The sequence below is a fragment of the Protopterus annectens genome, chromosome 9.part0 (genome assembly GCF_019279795.1).
Source record: "Protopterus annectens isolate FY-2018-M chromosome 9.part0, PAN1.0, whole genome shotgun sequence".
NCBI lineage: Eukaryota > Metazoa > Chordata > Ceratodontiformes > Protopteridae > Protopterus > Protopterus annectens.
The window spans coordinates 93388473-93404196 of NC_056743.1; the positions used below are offsets into that span (position 1 = coordinate 93388473).

General features: G+C 40.1%; 1 protein-coding gene across 1 annotated transcript in view; it reads right to left on the bottom strand.

Moving 5' to 3' along the window:
- Positions 1-15724, bottom strand: part of AMBRA1 (autophagy and beclin 1 regulator 1) — a gene marked incomplete in the record, with an annotated part of 1868076 nt that overhangs the window by 854184 nt on the left and 998168 nt on the right. The window contains 1 exon segment of the mRNA XM_044082605.1: positions 11528-11628. Coding sequence (XP_043938540.1) covers positions 11528-11628 — 101 coding nt within the window.

Below are 15724 nucleotides of genomic sequence, written 5' to 3' on the forward strand. Positions count from 1 at the left end.
CCTTGTAAGGTACCTTGTACAACTCCTAAGGCCTTCTAGGTGCTGGTGGCTGAGAGTCAGGTACACTGGAAGTGGATGAGGTGCAGGAGCAGGGGTGCACAATTACAAGAGGTTATAGCATTTTTGTTGATCAGAAATATGCTTCAATTCCCACTCAAGGTGCTTTATCATATTAACAACAGTTTCCAAAATGCATCTTCAACAGGGGAGTCAGGAGAAAGAGAATATTCATCTTCATAGGCCACTTGGCATGGTGAACAGATCTAGGATGAATAGACCAAAGAGTGCTCATCTGACTCTGATTCATTATTTTCATCCTCAGGAGTGTCTAACGGTCTCGTCTGGGGAGATGGACAGAAATAGCAGTAGTATTAGTAGAAGTAATAGTAAGCTCTGCAAAGCATACTGGCCTAAGTGCAATTATGCCCTTAAATAGATCCTGTGAAAAATCAATCCACTCATTTTCCTTACATAGCTGAGGTGAAGAAACATTTTAGTTTTTTTCTTTATCCTACATAAGACATCTGTTTTGACAAAATACGGAGGGCTCTACACCCAAACTAACCTCAATGAACAATCCTGGAATTTCTTCTCTAATGAGGCTGTGGATACTCCTTTGGGCCCTATGGAAATTATTAAATGGGGGCTTCCCATCTCGCCATCATCAGCAACTTTAGTCGCTACTAATGTTAGAAATTTCAGATGCCATACTAGCCTCCTGCAGGGTCACGGTAGCAGGAGTCTGAGCAGATGTCCTGCATACCACAGATTCCAAAACCTCAACTGGTACATCACAGTCCATCTGGGCATTAACATCAAACCTAGGCCTCTTAAACCTTTTTTCTTTTGAATGGGCAGGATGTAAGGGACAGAAGGGTCCACCATCTTAGCTTGAGCTAGGCACCGAGTTTCCAAGTAGGAATTAAAAGATGAAATTTGTATTCTTAAGGTCTTTGGAACAAAGGACTGACAGATCACACCTAAGCAGAAAATGCACTGGGAGTGGAGACTGTCTTCAGCAATCGCACTTTTCCCCTCCTAGCCGATATATTATCCAGAGCAACAAATGGCAATGCAAACGAGAAAAATACGGTTGGTTCCCCACCAAGGTACTTAACTGAACCAGTGAAGGCCAGCGGTACAAACAATCATGCATAGAACAAACCAATGGGTGCAAGATCCGTTTAAGTACTCTTATGCCAGCAAGCTTAGGTCATATGTCAGAAGTATGGCTCTATGGAAGGTTCTGGCTTTGGTACCACTGCCAGGTATCCACGTTAACTGGTGAGATAATCTAACAGTGTGGAATACTGCAAAAGTGATCTAAGGAAGGATATCTACAGTTACGGTGGAGATTAAGAGAATTTTTGGAGAAATAATTAGTTTTCTAGAGAAATTTAATTAATGTTGGAGTGAATGATGCTCATGAAAAAATATAAATGTAGCAATGGGCATTGTTCAAAATGTAAACAAATGTAAAATAAAATAATAAAATGTTCTCTATAAATAAAAAATCCTACTCTCCTTTACCTTCATCATTAGACTAAGTGTAGACTGCTTCTGTGGCATTGGTTCTCCAGTTAATCCTGCTTACTCTCAAGATTTCCATTATGAAGCAAAGATCAAGAAGTTCAATGTAGTATTCTGTAGTGTCTTGGTATGTTTGGTATCTATCAATAGCTTACTCTTGTTGATCGGCAACTTCCTTGGTAAAAGCACCATCTAGAAATACAGTTTACACCACTTTCAAGGAAGGAAGCATGAGCCCTTAATAGTTTTCAAAAATTAGCTTGTACATCCCAGTAGCCAATTTGTGGGAAATAGCACATGAATTGTTCAGGTTTTCACTTCCTAAATGAAAACTTTGCTCACTAAAGGAGAGTTTACACTATGTCAAGCTTTTTTTTTCTCCCTCCAACATCTTTACATATTTGTTTTTAAATATTTTTGGCCCCTATGCCGTTGACAATCAGATGTCTCCTCTATCTTGGATGTCAAGATTCAAGTCACCCAACCTCTCCCTGATCTACTCCAATATCTATCCCTTTGTCAGACAGGAGAATAATGCATCCCAATGCAGCATCACACTTGCTCCTATTAGACTTTTTCTGTTATTCCTTACCACATACCGTCTCAGAGTGGGCGCATGATGTAAGGCCATTACGACAGAGAATGTCTGCTGGTGTACAAGTAATACTAATCCAAGATAAATATCTTCAGTCTCACCACTGAGGGCCGTCATTCTGTGCTAACATCACCCCCCATTACCTTGGAACAAACGGGCAGGTAAAATACTGTTTCATTTCCTACCCCCATCACGTCATCAAGCATCAGGCATTGACAGCAATGCTGAAGTTCTTATTCCCACCTTCTGAAAGCAATGCTGAAGTTCTTATTACTAAGCTTCAGCTTAATATTATTAAGGCCATCTACATTATATCCTCATATCTTCCTCCAGGTAATAACATCACCTCCCTTGAATATATCCTTAGCTGGCTATCCACTAAATACCCACAAGAAACCATTCTCCTAGGCGACTTTAATATAGACTGGAATACCTGTAATTCCAATAACCCATCTAACCACATAAACCTTTATGGCTTCTCCCAAACTATCACTTCACCTACTCGTATCCATAAACCTACTAACAAAAAATCCACCCTAGACTTGATCCTTATAAATACTCTATCCACATCATATATGACAGGTATCCTACTTGCAGACATTAGTGATCACTCTCCAACTTACATAATTCGACATAAAACTAATATTACTAGTCCCTCAACTTTTAAAACATCTTGTTGCAATAAACATTTTAACCCAGAACACTTCCAGAATGAACTGAGTGTATGCAACTGGTCACCTTTAAAACACCTGCAACTAGATGAAGCAGTGGCATACTTCAACTCTAAGTTCCTTGAAATCTTGGATTTCCATGCCCCTTTTCGTACTCGAAGGAGCAGTACCAAAACTGCACCTTGGTTTACAAAGGAAACTAAGCAAAAGATTCTACTAAGAAAAAAATTTTGGGCCAAATGGCGTACCTCTAAAACCCCATCAGATCAGCTACAATTTAAACAACTTGGAGAAACTCAACTAAAACATCTATACTACTGGACAAAAAAAACTTCTTCTTTCAACTCCAACATTCCAACCAACAAAGTCGACAAAAATTCTGGTCAGGAATCAATAGACTACTACATCTCGGCAACTCTAAAACACCAACCCCCTCTGGAATCACCACCAACACTCCCAAACTAATTGCCAATTCCTTCAATACCTTCTTCACTGAAGCTATCCAGTCACTTGCTAACACTCTACCTCCTGCATTCTCTAATCTTTCTTCATCCTTAAAGAACCCACCACCCACTTTCCAACTCCAACCTGTGCCTACATCCCTTATCTGTACTCTCCTTCAAAAACTTAAACCCTCTACCGACCTCTTACCTGCTAAGTATCTTCAAATAGCAGCAAAATGTATTGCTTACCCTATCTCTATCCTAATCAATAGAACCATCACTGAAGGCACCATCCCATCCATCTGGAAAATCTCGCATATAATTCCCCTACACAAAGGTGGTAACTCAACAGAACTTTCTAACTACTGCCCAATTGCCCTGCTCTCTCCCATAGCTAAAATCTTGGAAAAATGCATCCATCGTCAACTGCTAGACCATCTCCTCCAAAATAACCTTTTAGCTAACTCGCAACATAGCTTTCGACCTTTCCACAGCACCACTACAGCCCTCTTATTCTCTGACCATATTAACAAGAACTGTAATTATAACACCTTGCCCTCTGCTATCTTCATAGATCTTTCAAAAGAATTTGATATGGTTAGCCATCACCTTCTACTGAATATATTTAAGTCCCTTTCACTTGATACTCAAGCTCTACAGTGGTTCAAGTCCTACTTAGACAACAGGCAGTACTCTGGAACAACACTCTATCTTCCCACCTTCCTGTCTCTCTTGGTGTACCCCAAGGTTCTATTCTGGGCCCTCTTCTATTCTCTATCTTTATAAATGATCTGTCTACTAGTATCCCACATGCTGTATCCATTCAATACGCAGATTACTCTACCTTAATCTCCTCAGCTACTGAACCATCTGAACTACAGTCAGTCACCCAAAATTTCTTTGAACTTGTTGAGGATTGGTTTTTACAGCGTTGCCTCCTCCTTAACCTCAAAAAGACTAAACTTCTACTGTTTACTCCCACACTCAAGTCCCCCCACTTTACTTCACTATTAAATCTAAAAATAGTACAGTTATAACCCCTGACACTACCACTAAACTCTTGGGAGTGACAACTGACCACAGCCTTAACTTTGATACTCATATTAACACCACAATAAAATCAGTTAACCAAACATTAGGCTCCCTCTATAGAATTAAACCTTTCCTTACTCCCATAGCTAGAACTTCTATTGCCCACACCCACCTCATCTCAACACTCTTTTATGCATCCCCTATATACACTAATCTATCAAAAATAACCTCAACATGCTGGCAATCACCTACAACATTGCCAGATTTGCTACAGGCTCCCCTGTTAGATCCCACCACTGCCAAAATCTGAAACTGGGTTGGCTGGAACTGCAGAACCAAATTTTACTTCACCAACTAACTATTACCCATAAAACCCTGTATCATCCAAGTAACACACCAATTCTCAAAAGTCTAATCTGCCCATATAAAAATCTTACAAACCTACGCTCTGCAAACAAACTACTCATCTCTACTCAAAAATCTAACAATAAAGCAGGAGAATCCCTCTTCACTAACACTGTAAGCAAAAGCTGGAACTTACTTCCTGGTGAACTTGCATCTCTTTCTTCAACTTCACTATTTAAAAAGAAACTTAAATCATACCTTACAACCCACTGGCTATGTCCCTGTACTAACCCCCGACTAGAGTATCTCTCACCATTAGTCTTGCCCGACATCTTTTTTTACAGCTCTCTTTCTGCAACTTTAAGTCCACAACCATTTAAGCTGACTTACTGTAACTAAGAACAACTGAATTGGCCATCTTACTGTCTTATCAACTAGTTAATACCCTACAGCCAATTCTTCCAATCCCATTTCTAACTACTACTACTAAAAAAAAAAAGTTTTTGTTACCTTGAACACATGTTATCGTCTCACAAGATTCTTGTAATTAATGTTTAATGTACTGTTTGTGTAAGTCTTCTATGTGGAGCTTTTCTCCCCGGGACTCTACTGAAAATGGACATATATCCAGCTAGACTAGCATGGTCAACAAATGTAAAATAAATAAAAATAAATAAAAAAATAAGAAGCAATGAGGACTGGACTCCATCCCTCTGTGCCACAGAGTCGGTAACATCTTTACATCTAACTGAACAACATGAAAGAGGAGAGTCTTGAAACCAGCTGAACATAAACCAGAATCACAAACAAAGCAACACTATTTGCACACTGTCAAACAATGAGATGTTTTGCAAACGAAAAAATACCTAGCCATGTGATTGCCATCATTTAAAGCCCTAGAGTCATGGATATTCCTCTCTGCAAGCAACACTGCATGTGAAATTACCATGCAAGAAGAAGTGGGACAATAAAAAGTCTTGCTTTATTTTTACCTACATTCTGTTAATTCTTTCACCAAAGCTTTTTAAAACAAGGTAGTCTGTATAAACAAACATTATCCCAATAATAAAAAGGGGCTACCTGCCTAAGACTTTTCAGTCTGAAATACAAAGAATACAGTGATCAAACCACTAATAACTGATCAGTTATTACTGATTGTTAAAAATGACTGCCTTCTCTTGCAATGGTTATTTTTAAGTGCTGAAGCTGTCTACAGCGGGCTGTGGAGACTGTTGTTCTTTCATCAACCAGGGAATAAATGACTACACCTGTGCAGAAGAGCATCTAGAAGACAGTGATCTTCAGGCAGAAGCAATAAACAGAGAAATGTATCCACAGCCTACTGATAAAATGTATCTTTCAGGATGTGCACAAACAGAATAAAAGCCACTGGCCTACTGATACAAGACTTAACTGATATTTCTCTCTTATGATCTTGTAGGGATGTATATCACTAGTGATGTCCTGAAAGGACAAGACAATACTGAGGACATGGGTGGTTATTGCATGTCAGCCCACATAGCTGTCCCACCCAAAGAAAAGGTAAAAATCATGATGTGATTCTAATGCTGAATATTATAGCTTATCAAACAACAGACACCATACTGGCAGTTGAAACAAATGCAAAGGAAAATGAACAAGGACTTACAGTACAAACAACGAGGGGGGCAAGGGTTAGAAGAGTAGATAAGGCCTTAACCTCACAAATACAAGGTAAAGATTTTGACTCTGATGCCTGGTTATTGGATAGGCTTGTAAAAGGCTGCATAGTGATAGCCTAATATTTACCTATGAAGATTGTAGATTCACTGGCTAAGAGCCTAAAGCCAGGAAGTAGAAGGGAAGAGACTCCAAGTTTAAAAAGATCACGTTTACATTTTATAAGTTACAGATATCAGGAAATGTATGCAAATGACAAACTAATAAGCCATTAAATGTTCTGAGCAGTAGTGGATGGAACACAAACTTTAACAGCAAATCTACCACTGTCTTAATTATGATAGAGGTAGAGGCCAACAAGCAGGTGGTGTACCATCTCTATTACCCTAAGGTACAGAGTGCTGATGTTGAAGAGATGATGACAGAAGTTCAGCAGACATGGTTCTTCAGTTAAGGCTTCTACCTCAACAAATCTAGGGTCCAGAATGCAATCCTGATCCCCAAGTCAGTATCAGGTATGCATGTTCTTACATTGTCTGCATCATCTTCTCTGGGTTCTCCAGTTCACTTCTATCTTCCAAAAACATGTCTGATTGCTACTCCAGATTCTTATTTTTTAACCTTGCCCTTTTAGTCTGGGTCATGAATGCAAATGGTCCAAGAAGGACCAGCTCACTTACCTGGCAAAGAAATTAAAAAAATGGTGGTCATCACTCTAAATGTAGTGAGTTAATGGCTGCAAAGGCAGAGGAAACAGAGGAATTCAAAATACTGCAGCATTAATTGGTCTTTGTGTTGCATGGATGTATATGGGGAAGAATGCCAAGTACAAAGTTTCTACATGTTCATCTTGCTAAGCTACAGATGGAGGACAAAGGATTCTAAAACATTCTGCTCACAGCAAAAAAGCTTGGAATGAAGAACTCATACTGCACAAGAATGAGTTCACACAAACTGAAAACATATAACTTAGTGCATAATAAAAGTAAATCCTAAAGTACATTACATCATTCATTCATTCTGCAAGGAAGTAGCCCTTCACTATACCTCCTTCCCCATCAGACTATCATTCTCACCTCAAAGTCACTGCACAGTGAATGAAGATCACTTTCAATTCTGGCTTGCTCTTCTCACAGGAGACTGAGAAGGAAACAAAGTGCAGACACACGCTAGAAATAGTATCTAACTTGTGTGTGTCTCTAGCAAAAGTGATATAAGCACTTGACAATTTATGTGGACTTTAAGGGATGATGGGGTAATTTTGATTGTAATTACATCACTTGCAGAAGTCAGTGACATGTCTTCAATAACACCCACCGCATGCCCATCCCTGAGCAGTTTGTCGGGCAAGTACAGTGGGGGATTGAGAATCAAATAAAAAAACTGATACCCCTTCCAGGCAGATGACAGCCCCATACCCAGTCTTTCCACCCTTGCCTCTCCAAGGAATGAGTAAATCAGCGCTCTCACTAAGGGGAAGCAAACGAATCATAATGGTAGCCTGAAAGGACTAAAGGAGTAAAAAATAAATAAAATAAAGTCTGCTGAAACAGAAGCTTATCAGACTGGTGGACTAATGAATGTATCAAGGTTCTGAATGTTACCATCTTTTGCAAAAGCCACTGCAGAGTTACACTGTTCACATCAACTAGCAGACCTTAACTTTTTTTTTTTTTGTTAAATACAGAAGTGATACGAGGAAACTTTAGATGTTGAAGATAAAACGGATCAAAGCCACTGCAAAAACTATGACCCTTGTCCAGAAAGCCAGCACAAACATGGCATTCTAAAGGGTAGAAGTGGGGAGTATATAAATACATTTTATCCATCTTTAGGCAGGAAAGGTATGGTAGTTTGTCACTCTGAAGGCAGTCAGTAATGACAACCTAAGAAACAAACCTAAACACCAGTACAAACAAGAGCAAACCAACAATGAAGTTAGATCATAAATACCCCATACAGGCTTAAAGCTCTAATGGACAGAGAATCCTCTTGGGAGAGGTGTGGGGTTGTGGGGTTAACAAAACAGAAGACTACTGAAATCTCCGGATTACTTCCTTAAGGATGAGCACTACTACTTGGTTCTCATATCCAAAAAGAGAACTCTATCTCAAGCCAATGTGGTGCAAGACTGCAGTGAATTTTATGACAACATGCAAAGGACAAGCTCCAAATGAGGACTAATTTAAAAGGCAAATAAATTGCACATATGCCTAGCTGAAAAATACAAAGTAATGGATAACATGCTTAATAGAAATCAATTGCACTTGGGTTTTGTCCATAACACCACATCACATGGCAACACAGGCCAAGCTGATCTCTATGTCAGAGTCTATTACTGCTTATAACAGTTTTCAACAAAGTCACAGAAGCATGACTAGGAAAGGAAGGAAAGCATGCTAAAGACCCAGGGAAACATGCAAGGGATAAACCAACAGCTAGCTTGACAGTAAACAAAAGGCCATGATAAATAACACATGTTCAGAAAACTCCACATGTTGCTATATCTAAAAATAGGTGGCCAAACTCAAAACATACAGCAGCTCTATTCATGGTCTGGAAAGGATGTCATCAGCCTCAAGTCTTAAATGTCCACTTAGGTAGTGAAACCATCACACATTAGCTTATCTGTATTCTCATGACAGGTTGCAAAACTGAATAAAGTTTACAACTATTTAGGGTTCAGCTGTAAGCCATCTGGTACCACAAAAGGACTAAAGATGAGTACCTTGCTGTAATTCTGATAGTGACTAATGTTACAGTAAACAGTAAAGGAATACTGTATTGTGAATCTCAACTGTTTCTCTATTCTACAAATGCAACTTCTTTCCGGGTGTAGTGCTAAAAGGTACTGAAAATCACTACTTAACTATATTTCACAGTAGACATAGCAGGACAGCTTAATTCTAATGGTTAATGTGATGTGCATTCTGAATCAGATTTATGATATTGAAACTAAAACCTGCATTTTGTACACTGCCAGTGCCTCAACTGCCTGGTTCTACCCAATGGATCCCCTTCCCTTTCACAGCCCATTCATTTCTCTCTAAGGTGGCAGTCAGGCACATTTGAGCCATGGCAAGAGGTCTACAAGTCCAATCCCTCTTTGGCTGGAGGGTCTAATCTGTCCATTAATTCCAGAGAGAGAGATAAGACAATTGTTAAACAGTTGGCCAGTCTGCTGGACCCATCAGTCTCACATTCTTACCCCTGGAGCTCCTAAGTCCCCTTCAGAGGCTAATGAACTTTATAAATGTTTCCTAATGCAGGATGCATGTGTGTCATACCTGGCTAGTGCAATATACTGCTTTCTTCATTGGTGCAATAACCTAGAGCTTCCTATAGGTGTCACCTAAGCAGCAGCTGATCAAACACCTTTTCCCAAAGTATGGATGAGTTGGTAACAGACTATCGCTTCCATCCTTCCCAAGCTATTCCCTCCAGCACAGATTCCGGTCAGCGAATATAAAATGTAGGGGTCAAACTCAGGCTCAAGATATGAATGAAAATATAGTCTCAATGGGGAATTTTAATGACCAAACCCTTAACCTGGGTAAACTAATCAACATCAAATAAACATGCTCAAACATTAACTGTATTAATCAAAACAACCTGGAACAAGTGGTACAAAAACCAAACATCGCAGATAAACTAAAAAATTGTAAGATATGCTCTACACTAAATGTTATACACTTTTTTATTTAAATTAAGGTTAACCTGCTTTTTAACATGATCTTAATGTTGCTTTATTTATATCTCAACAGTTACTTAATCTATAAACAACTTTAAACTGCATAAACTGTACTTTTTTTAACTTTTAAAATTTTCTTCTTTGAATCTTGTCTGTTAAGTTCTGAATTGCCGTTCTATAGTATAAGACAAGATGAGATGGGATGCAATGAATAGAACTTGACTGGTGTGCAGCAAATTACTGCTTGTGGCTGCTACAGGTAGAAGGTGTGGCAGTTCCTTTTACTGCACCCATCCAGCTAAGCAGTAGTATAATGGTAAGAGTATAAGCTGAATTTTTACCCCTTCCTATTAATGACGTAGAATAAAAAACATTGTGAACCAGCTTGTACTAGCAGGCTGCACATTGCTTTCAACCTGAAAGTGAACAGGCCTCAGCTGTCCCCAACCTGCTGTTACCCACCTACCCTATGACTCCATTTACAATATGGCAAGACATAAGCTATCACTTCCTACCACCTGACATTAAGTGCAAAATGATGTGACTTCAATTACAACTTAAAAGTCAAGGTCTTGTACCTTGCCTAGAGATAAAGCTTAAGTACTGTAGTCTTTCATAGTATGCTGGCATCCCACACGTCTAAAACAACATCCTGTAAATTGTGAATAAACTGATATTACCCAGGTATCATCCCAAAATTCATTTTAGATAACACATATGGTAGCCACAGTCTAAATATGCCATACTTCTTAAGTCTGGCAAGCTCATGTTTTTTTGTTTTTTGCTATAGCCTAGCTACAACAGTCACTAAAGTCTGCCTAGAATTCCAAAAGTTACTTTGCTGGTTATTTTGAATAATTTTTAGATGGAAAGGTGGGACTTTACCCACATCTGCAAGTTAACCTCCATGTATCTAATAAAAATATCAAAATAATTTCATTCAGCACTGGTAGTACCCAACATAAATTCAACCATCATGATCGCAACATAACAAGTTTTGCAATCCAGACATAGGAGAATCATCACAGATTCCTCAGTGAAATTTAAGGACAAGATTCTTGTAACAACTGGTTCAGTCTACAAGTCCTTCTTAAGTTAAAGACCTAAGACAAGAAAATGGGGTACTGGTTTGTTGCTATTTGCAAAATGCTTTCCTGTGCACGTACCAGCAGTTATTCAGCTGATCACTATTCCAAAGACCAAAATGCAAAAAGCAATGCGTGGACTCAAAATTCTCTCCTCCTCTGTTTGGCAACAAAACTTGAAATGAAGAAGACAAAGCTAGCACAGAAGTGGGTTGATACTCAATACACATGTGCATTCCCTAAATATCAAAGGAGCATAAGACCAGTTTCACCCTTTAACACAGCTTCATCAGTTACAAAGAGAGTCACCTCTTCTCCCATTGTTTAGTCACACGTCATTAAAATTCAAAACCAATTCTAAACCACACAGAGGTTTTTATTATAGTAATTCAAAACAATACAAACTGGAACAGAGTACAGACCTATATTTATTACTGTTCCTGAAAAATGCAGAAATAAAATTATTTCACCATTACCTGCAAGGACTCTGTTGACAGAAGAATGTGTCGCCAGCCCTGGCTGTCCCCGCTCATGGAAAATCCCAGCATAAGGCAAGTATTCAGGCAATAGGAACCGCCTGGAATGAATACCCAAGTACAGCCGTTAAGTAAACTCTCCTAGCAATACTAAATCCTCACAAACTCTGAAAAATATTTAATCATTAAAGCTAATGTATCAAAACTGCACACACAAACTTCTGGCTTTTGGGACTTAACATTTAGTTTCAACTAATGGATTTTAAGTTAGAAATATGATACTGTAAACACTGAAGTACTGAAGCAAGCGGTGTCAAACTCCAAAAAAATTAAGAACCTCAAATTAGGGCAATGCATTAAGCAGCTCCTTTAGAACCACTACCAAATACCACTATACTTTTACTAGATTCAATGCAAATAAACTTGATTAGACAACATGTTAAATGCAACACAAAAAGAATTATATACTTACCATAACTTGGCATCTGTGCTATCCAAAACCATTTCTCAAAGATGGATCCAGGATCCAAGCTCGGAGCCGAGCCCGCCACTTTTCAGACAGATCCAGAGCTCAAGCTCCCACCTTCCCACAATCCCTTGCTACCTTCTAACATTCAGATTAAATTTGCTAAATTAGTTGAAAAGTACAGTTGTGTACACTTACCATAAATGTAGATGTTCGAGTGTATTCACTGTTGCAGTCGTTACATTTGGGTAATCCTGCTGGCAGGTTGCCCTCAGTCTGCCTGAATTCGAAAGTCTTGGGTCCTGCGTTGGCTGCTGTCACCTCCTCCCTGACGTCAGGTCGTCAGGGGTATAAAAGAAGCAGCCAACGCCATTTTCTTCAGTTTTTCTTGACCCAGATGTCAGGTGCCCCCTAAAAGGGTAGCCAAAACTTATATAGATATATATATATATATATATATAAATACATACATCAATATAAACTTTACCTTCATCTACAAGCAAATACACCACATAGGTTGTGTAAATCAGAGAAGGAAAGAAAAGTTCCAGCAGAAAAAGGGGGATGGAGGGTGGGTAACCTGGACTGCAACAGTGAATACACTCTAACATCTACATTTATGGTAAGTGTACACAACTGTACTATGTTCTTCGTGTTTCAATGTTGCAGTCATTACATTTGGGTAGAGTCCAAAAGCTATGGTTGGGAGGCTGGAGCTAAACAGCATTAGGAGCGGCTATGAGGCCCTGCAGAACTGCAGTGGCAAAGCCTGCCCTGGATTTAAAGTAGAGTGGCAGATGATACTGCTTTGTAAAGGTGTGCACTGAACTCCAAGTAGCAGCCTCTAAAATGTCTTTGGTTGGCACTCCCCTGAGAAAGGCTGCTGAAGTGGCTGCAGCACTGGTTGAATGTGGCCTAATGCCCTTATGCAATGGCTTGCCATGGTGTAAGTAGCAGAAACGAATGCAGTGGCCTATTCACTTTGAAATAGTCTGCTTTGAGATAGCCTTTCCTTGTGATCCTGCAGCATATGCCACTAGTAATGGCTCTGTCTTCCTGAAAACTTTGCTTGCATCCAAGTAGAACCTAAGCGGTTTGTGTACATCCAAAGAATGCAGAATTCTCTCCCCCTAGTTCTGTGGATTTGGATAAAAAGTTGGCAGATGAATAGTTTGGTTAAGAGCCACACTGGACACCACCTTAGGCATAAATGTTGGGTTTGTCCTCAGACAGACCCTGTCTGGATAAAACATTATAAAAGGTTCCACAGCCATGAGTGCCAGTAGCTCTGAAACCAGTCTTGCAGAAGTTACTGCTAGGAGCAGAGCTGTTTTCCAAGATAAAATTTTTATATCAGCAGTAGCAGCTGGCTCAAAAGGAGGCAGGGTGAGTTTTTTCAAGACATAGTTGAGGTCCCATGCAGGTATTGATGATCTCCTTGGGAGGCTCCGCTGAGCTAGTACTTTAATAAAGGATGAGAAATAATTGGTGGCTCTGTATTGTAATGAGCTGAAATGGCAGAGGTATGAATTTTAATTGATGACAAAGATAGACCTTTGTCCAGCATCTCAGTTAAGTACTGCAAAATCTGAGGAATATTTGGTAAAGCTGTATCAGTTCATTGTGCCTGATTCCAAGCACAGAATCTCTTCCATTTTCCAGCATAAGATTTTCTAGTACTAGGCCTTCTGGCTTCCAAAAATGACATCCATCACAGCTTTACTGAAAGGTGTGTTTTGTATGACTACATTATCCGCCATGCTGCCAGGTTTAAAGTACTGAGTTGGCTGTGCAGGATCTGATTGTTTTGCTGGGACAGTAGATGAGGTATTTGAGGTAAGGTCCAAGCTGGGCATTGAGACAAGCTCCTTAGAATTGGATACCAGTACTGGCGGGGCCAGTCTGGGGCAATCAGTATCATCTTAGGCTTCACCTGTCTGACCTTTAGGAGTACTTTGGGGAGGAGAGGCAGTGGAGGAAAGGCATATACTGATAGGTTTTTCCAGCTGAAAGATAAGGGCGTCCATTTTCAATGCTTGTCTGTGATAAGTCCTTGTGCAGAATCTTTTTAGTTGGTAGTTGTGAGGGGAGGCAAATAGATCTATGTCCGGGCATCCCCATTTCCTTGTTATCAAGCTGAAGTCTTGTGGATCCACCTGCCACTCGTGGGGATCCATGAGGTTTCTGCTTAGTTCGTCTGCCAGAGTGTTTTCTTTTCCTGGCAGGAATTGTGCCTGCAGATGTACTTGGTAAGTCAATGCTGTGTCCCACAAAGTCATGGTTAGTCTGCAAAGGGGGTAGGAATGTGTGCCCCCCTGCTTGTTTATATACCACAGGACCAAGGTGTTGTCGGTCTTTATCAGTAGTTGTCCCGGATGAAGTAGGTCCTTGAAGGCTGTCGGGGCATTTTGAACAGCTAGCATCTCTTTCTGATTGATATGCAGATGCATTTGGTTTGAGGACCGTGTGCCCTGAATGCATCTTCCTGCCATGTGGGTCCCATAGGCATAATCTGATGTATCTGTTGTTAGCGTCTGCCTAGCTGGGGATAATGTGAATTGCTGTCCCTTGTTCTGGAGACAAGCCTTCGCCCACAATCGAAACTCCTGTTGCAGGCAGGGAATGAGAGTAATCATTGTTTCCAGGCTGTGGCAATGTTGAGCCCAAACGCTTTTTAGGTACCACTGAAGTTTCCTCATATGCAGTCTTGCATATGGAATTAGTAGGATGCAGGATGCCATGAAGCCCAAAGCCTGCAGAATTTTTCTTGCAGATAACTAGGCTTTTGTTGCCAACATTTTGAAATAGGTAGTCAGTTGCCTTTGTTTGTCTGGTGTGAGATAAGTCATCTGGGCAGTTGTATTTAAGCTTACACCCAGGAATATTATCTCTTGAGAGGGTACTAGTTTTGATTTCTTTTCATTGACTGTGTACCCTAGGCATGTTACAAGTCTTTCACAAACGCCAGATGCTGTAGAAGAATGTCCTTGTTCTCTGCTTGAATTAGACATTCGCCCAAGTAAGGATATATCTGTATTCCTCTTTGTCTGCAGAATGCAATTACTGGTGCCAGGCACTTTGTGAAGACCCTGGGCGCAGTAAATAAGCCAAAGGGCAGTGCAGAGAATTGGTAATGCATTGAGCCAGCCTTGAATCTGAGGTATCTTCTGCATGATTGTCTGATGGGGACATGCAGGTATGCCTCTTTTAAGTCTAAAGTGACAAGCCAAGCGTCCTTGCTCAGCATGGGTAGAAGCTGCTGCAAAGTCAACATTTTGAATTTTGGTATATCCAGGAATGTGTTCAGAATAGATAGGTCCAGTATTGGTCTCCAGGCCTTGTCCTTTCTGGGTACCAAGAACAGTCTTGAGTAAAATCCTTGTCCCTGCTCTTGCTCTGGTACTTGCTGAATGGCCCCCATGCCCATGAGGGATGAGACTTGTTTTTGTATCTCTGCCAATTGATTTTTTGACAGATCTGGCCAGCTGTTTGCCTTTGGCAGGGAATGGAAATGGAACTTGTACCCTTGTGATATGATATTTAGAACCCACTTGTCCTGGGTTATAATGTGCCAATTTTGAGAAAAAAGTGCTAATTTTCCCCCTAAGGGTGCTGCCAGGAGCTAAGTGCTTGGTGCAGGCAGGGAGAATTCATTTGGACTGTTTCCTGTATGGTTGTGATTTGTCTTCTCCAACTCTGGAGGTAGAAGCACCCCATTGCTTTGACCTGTA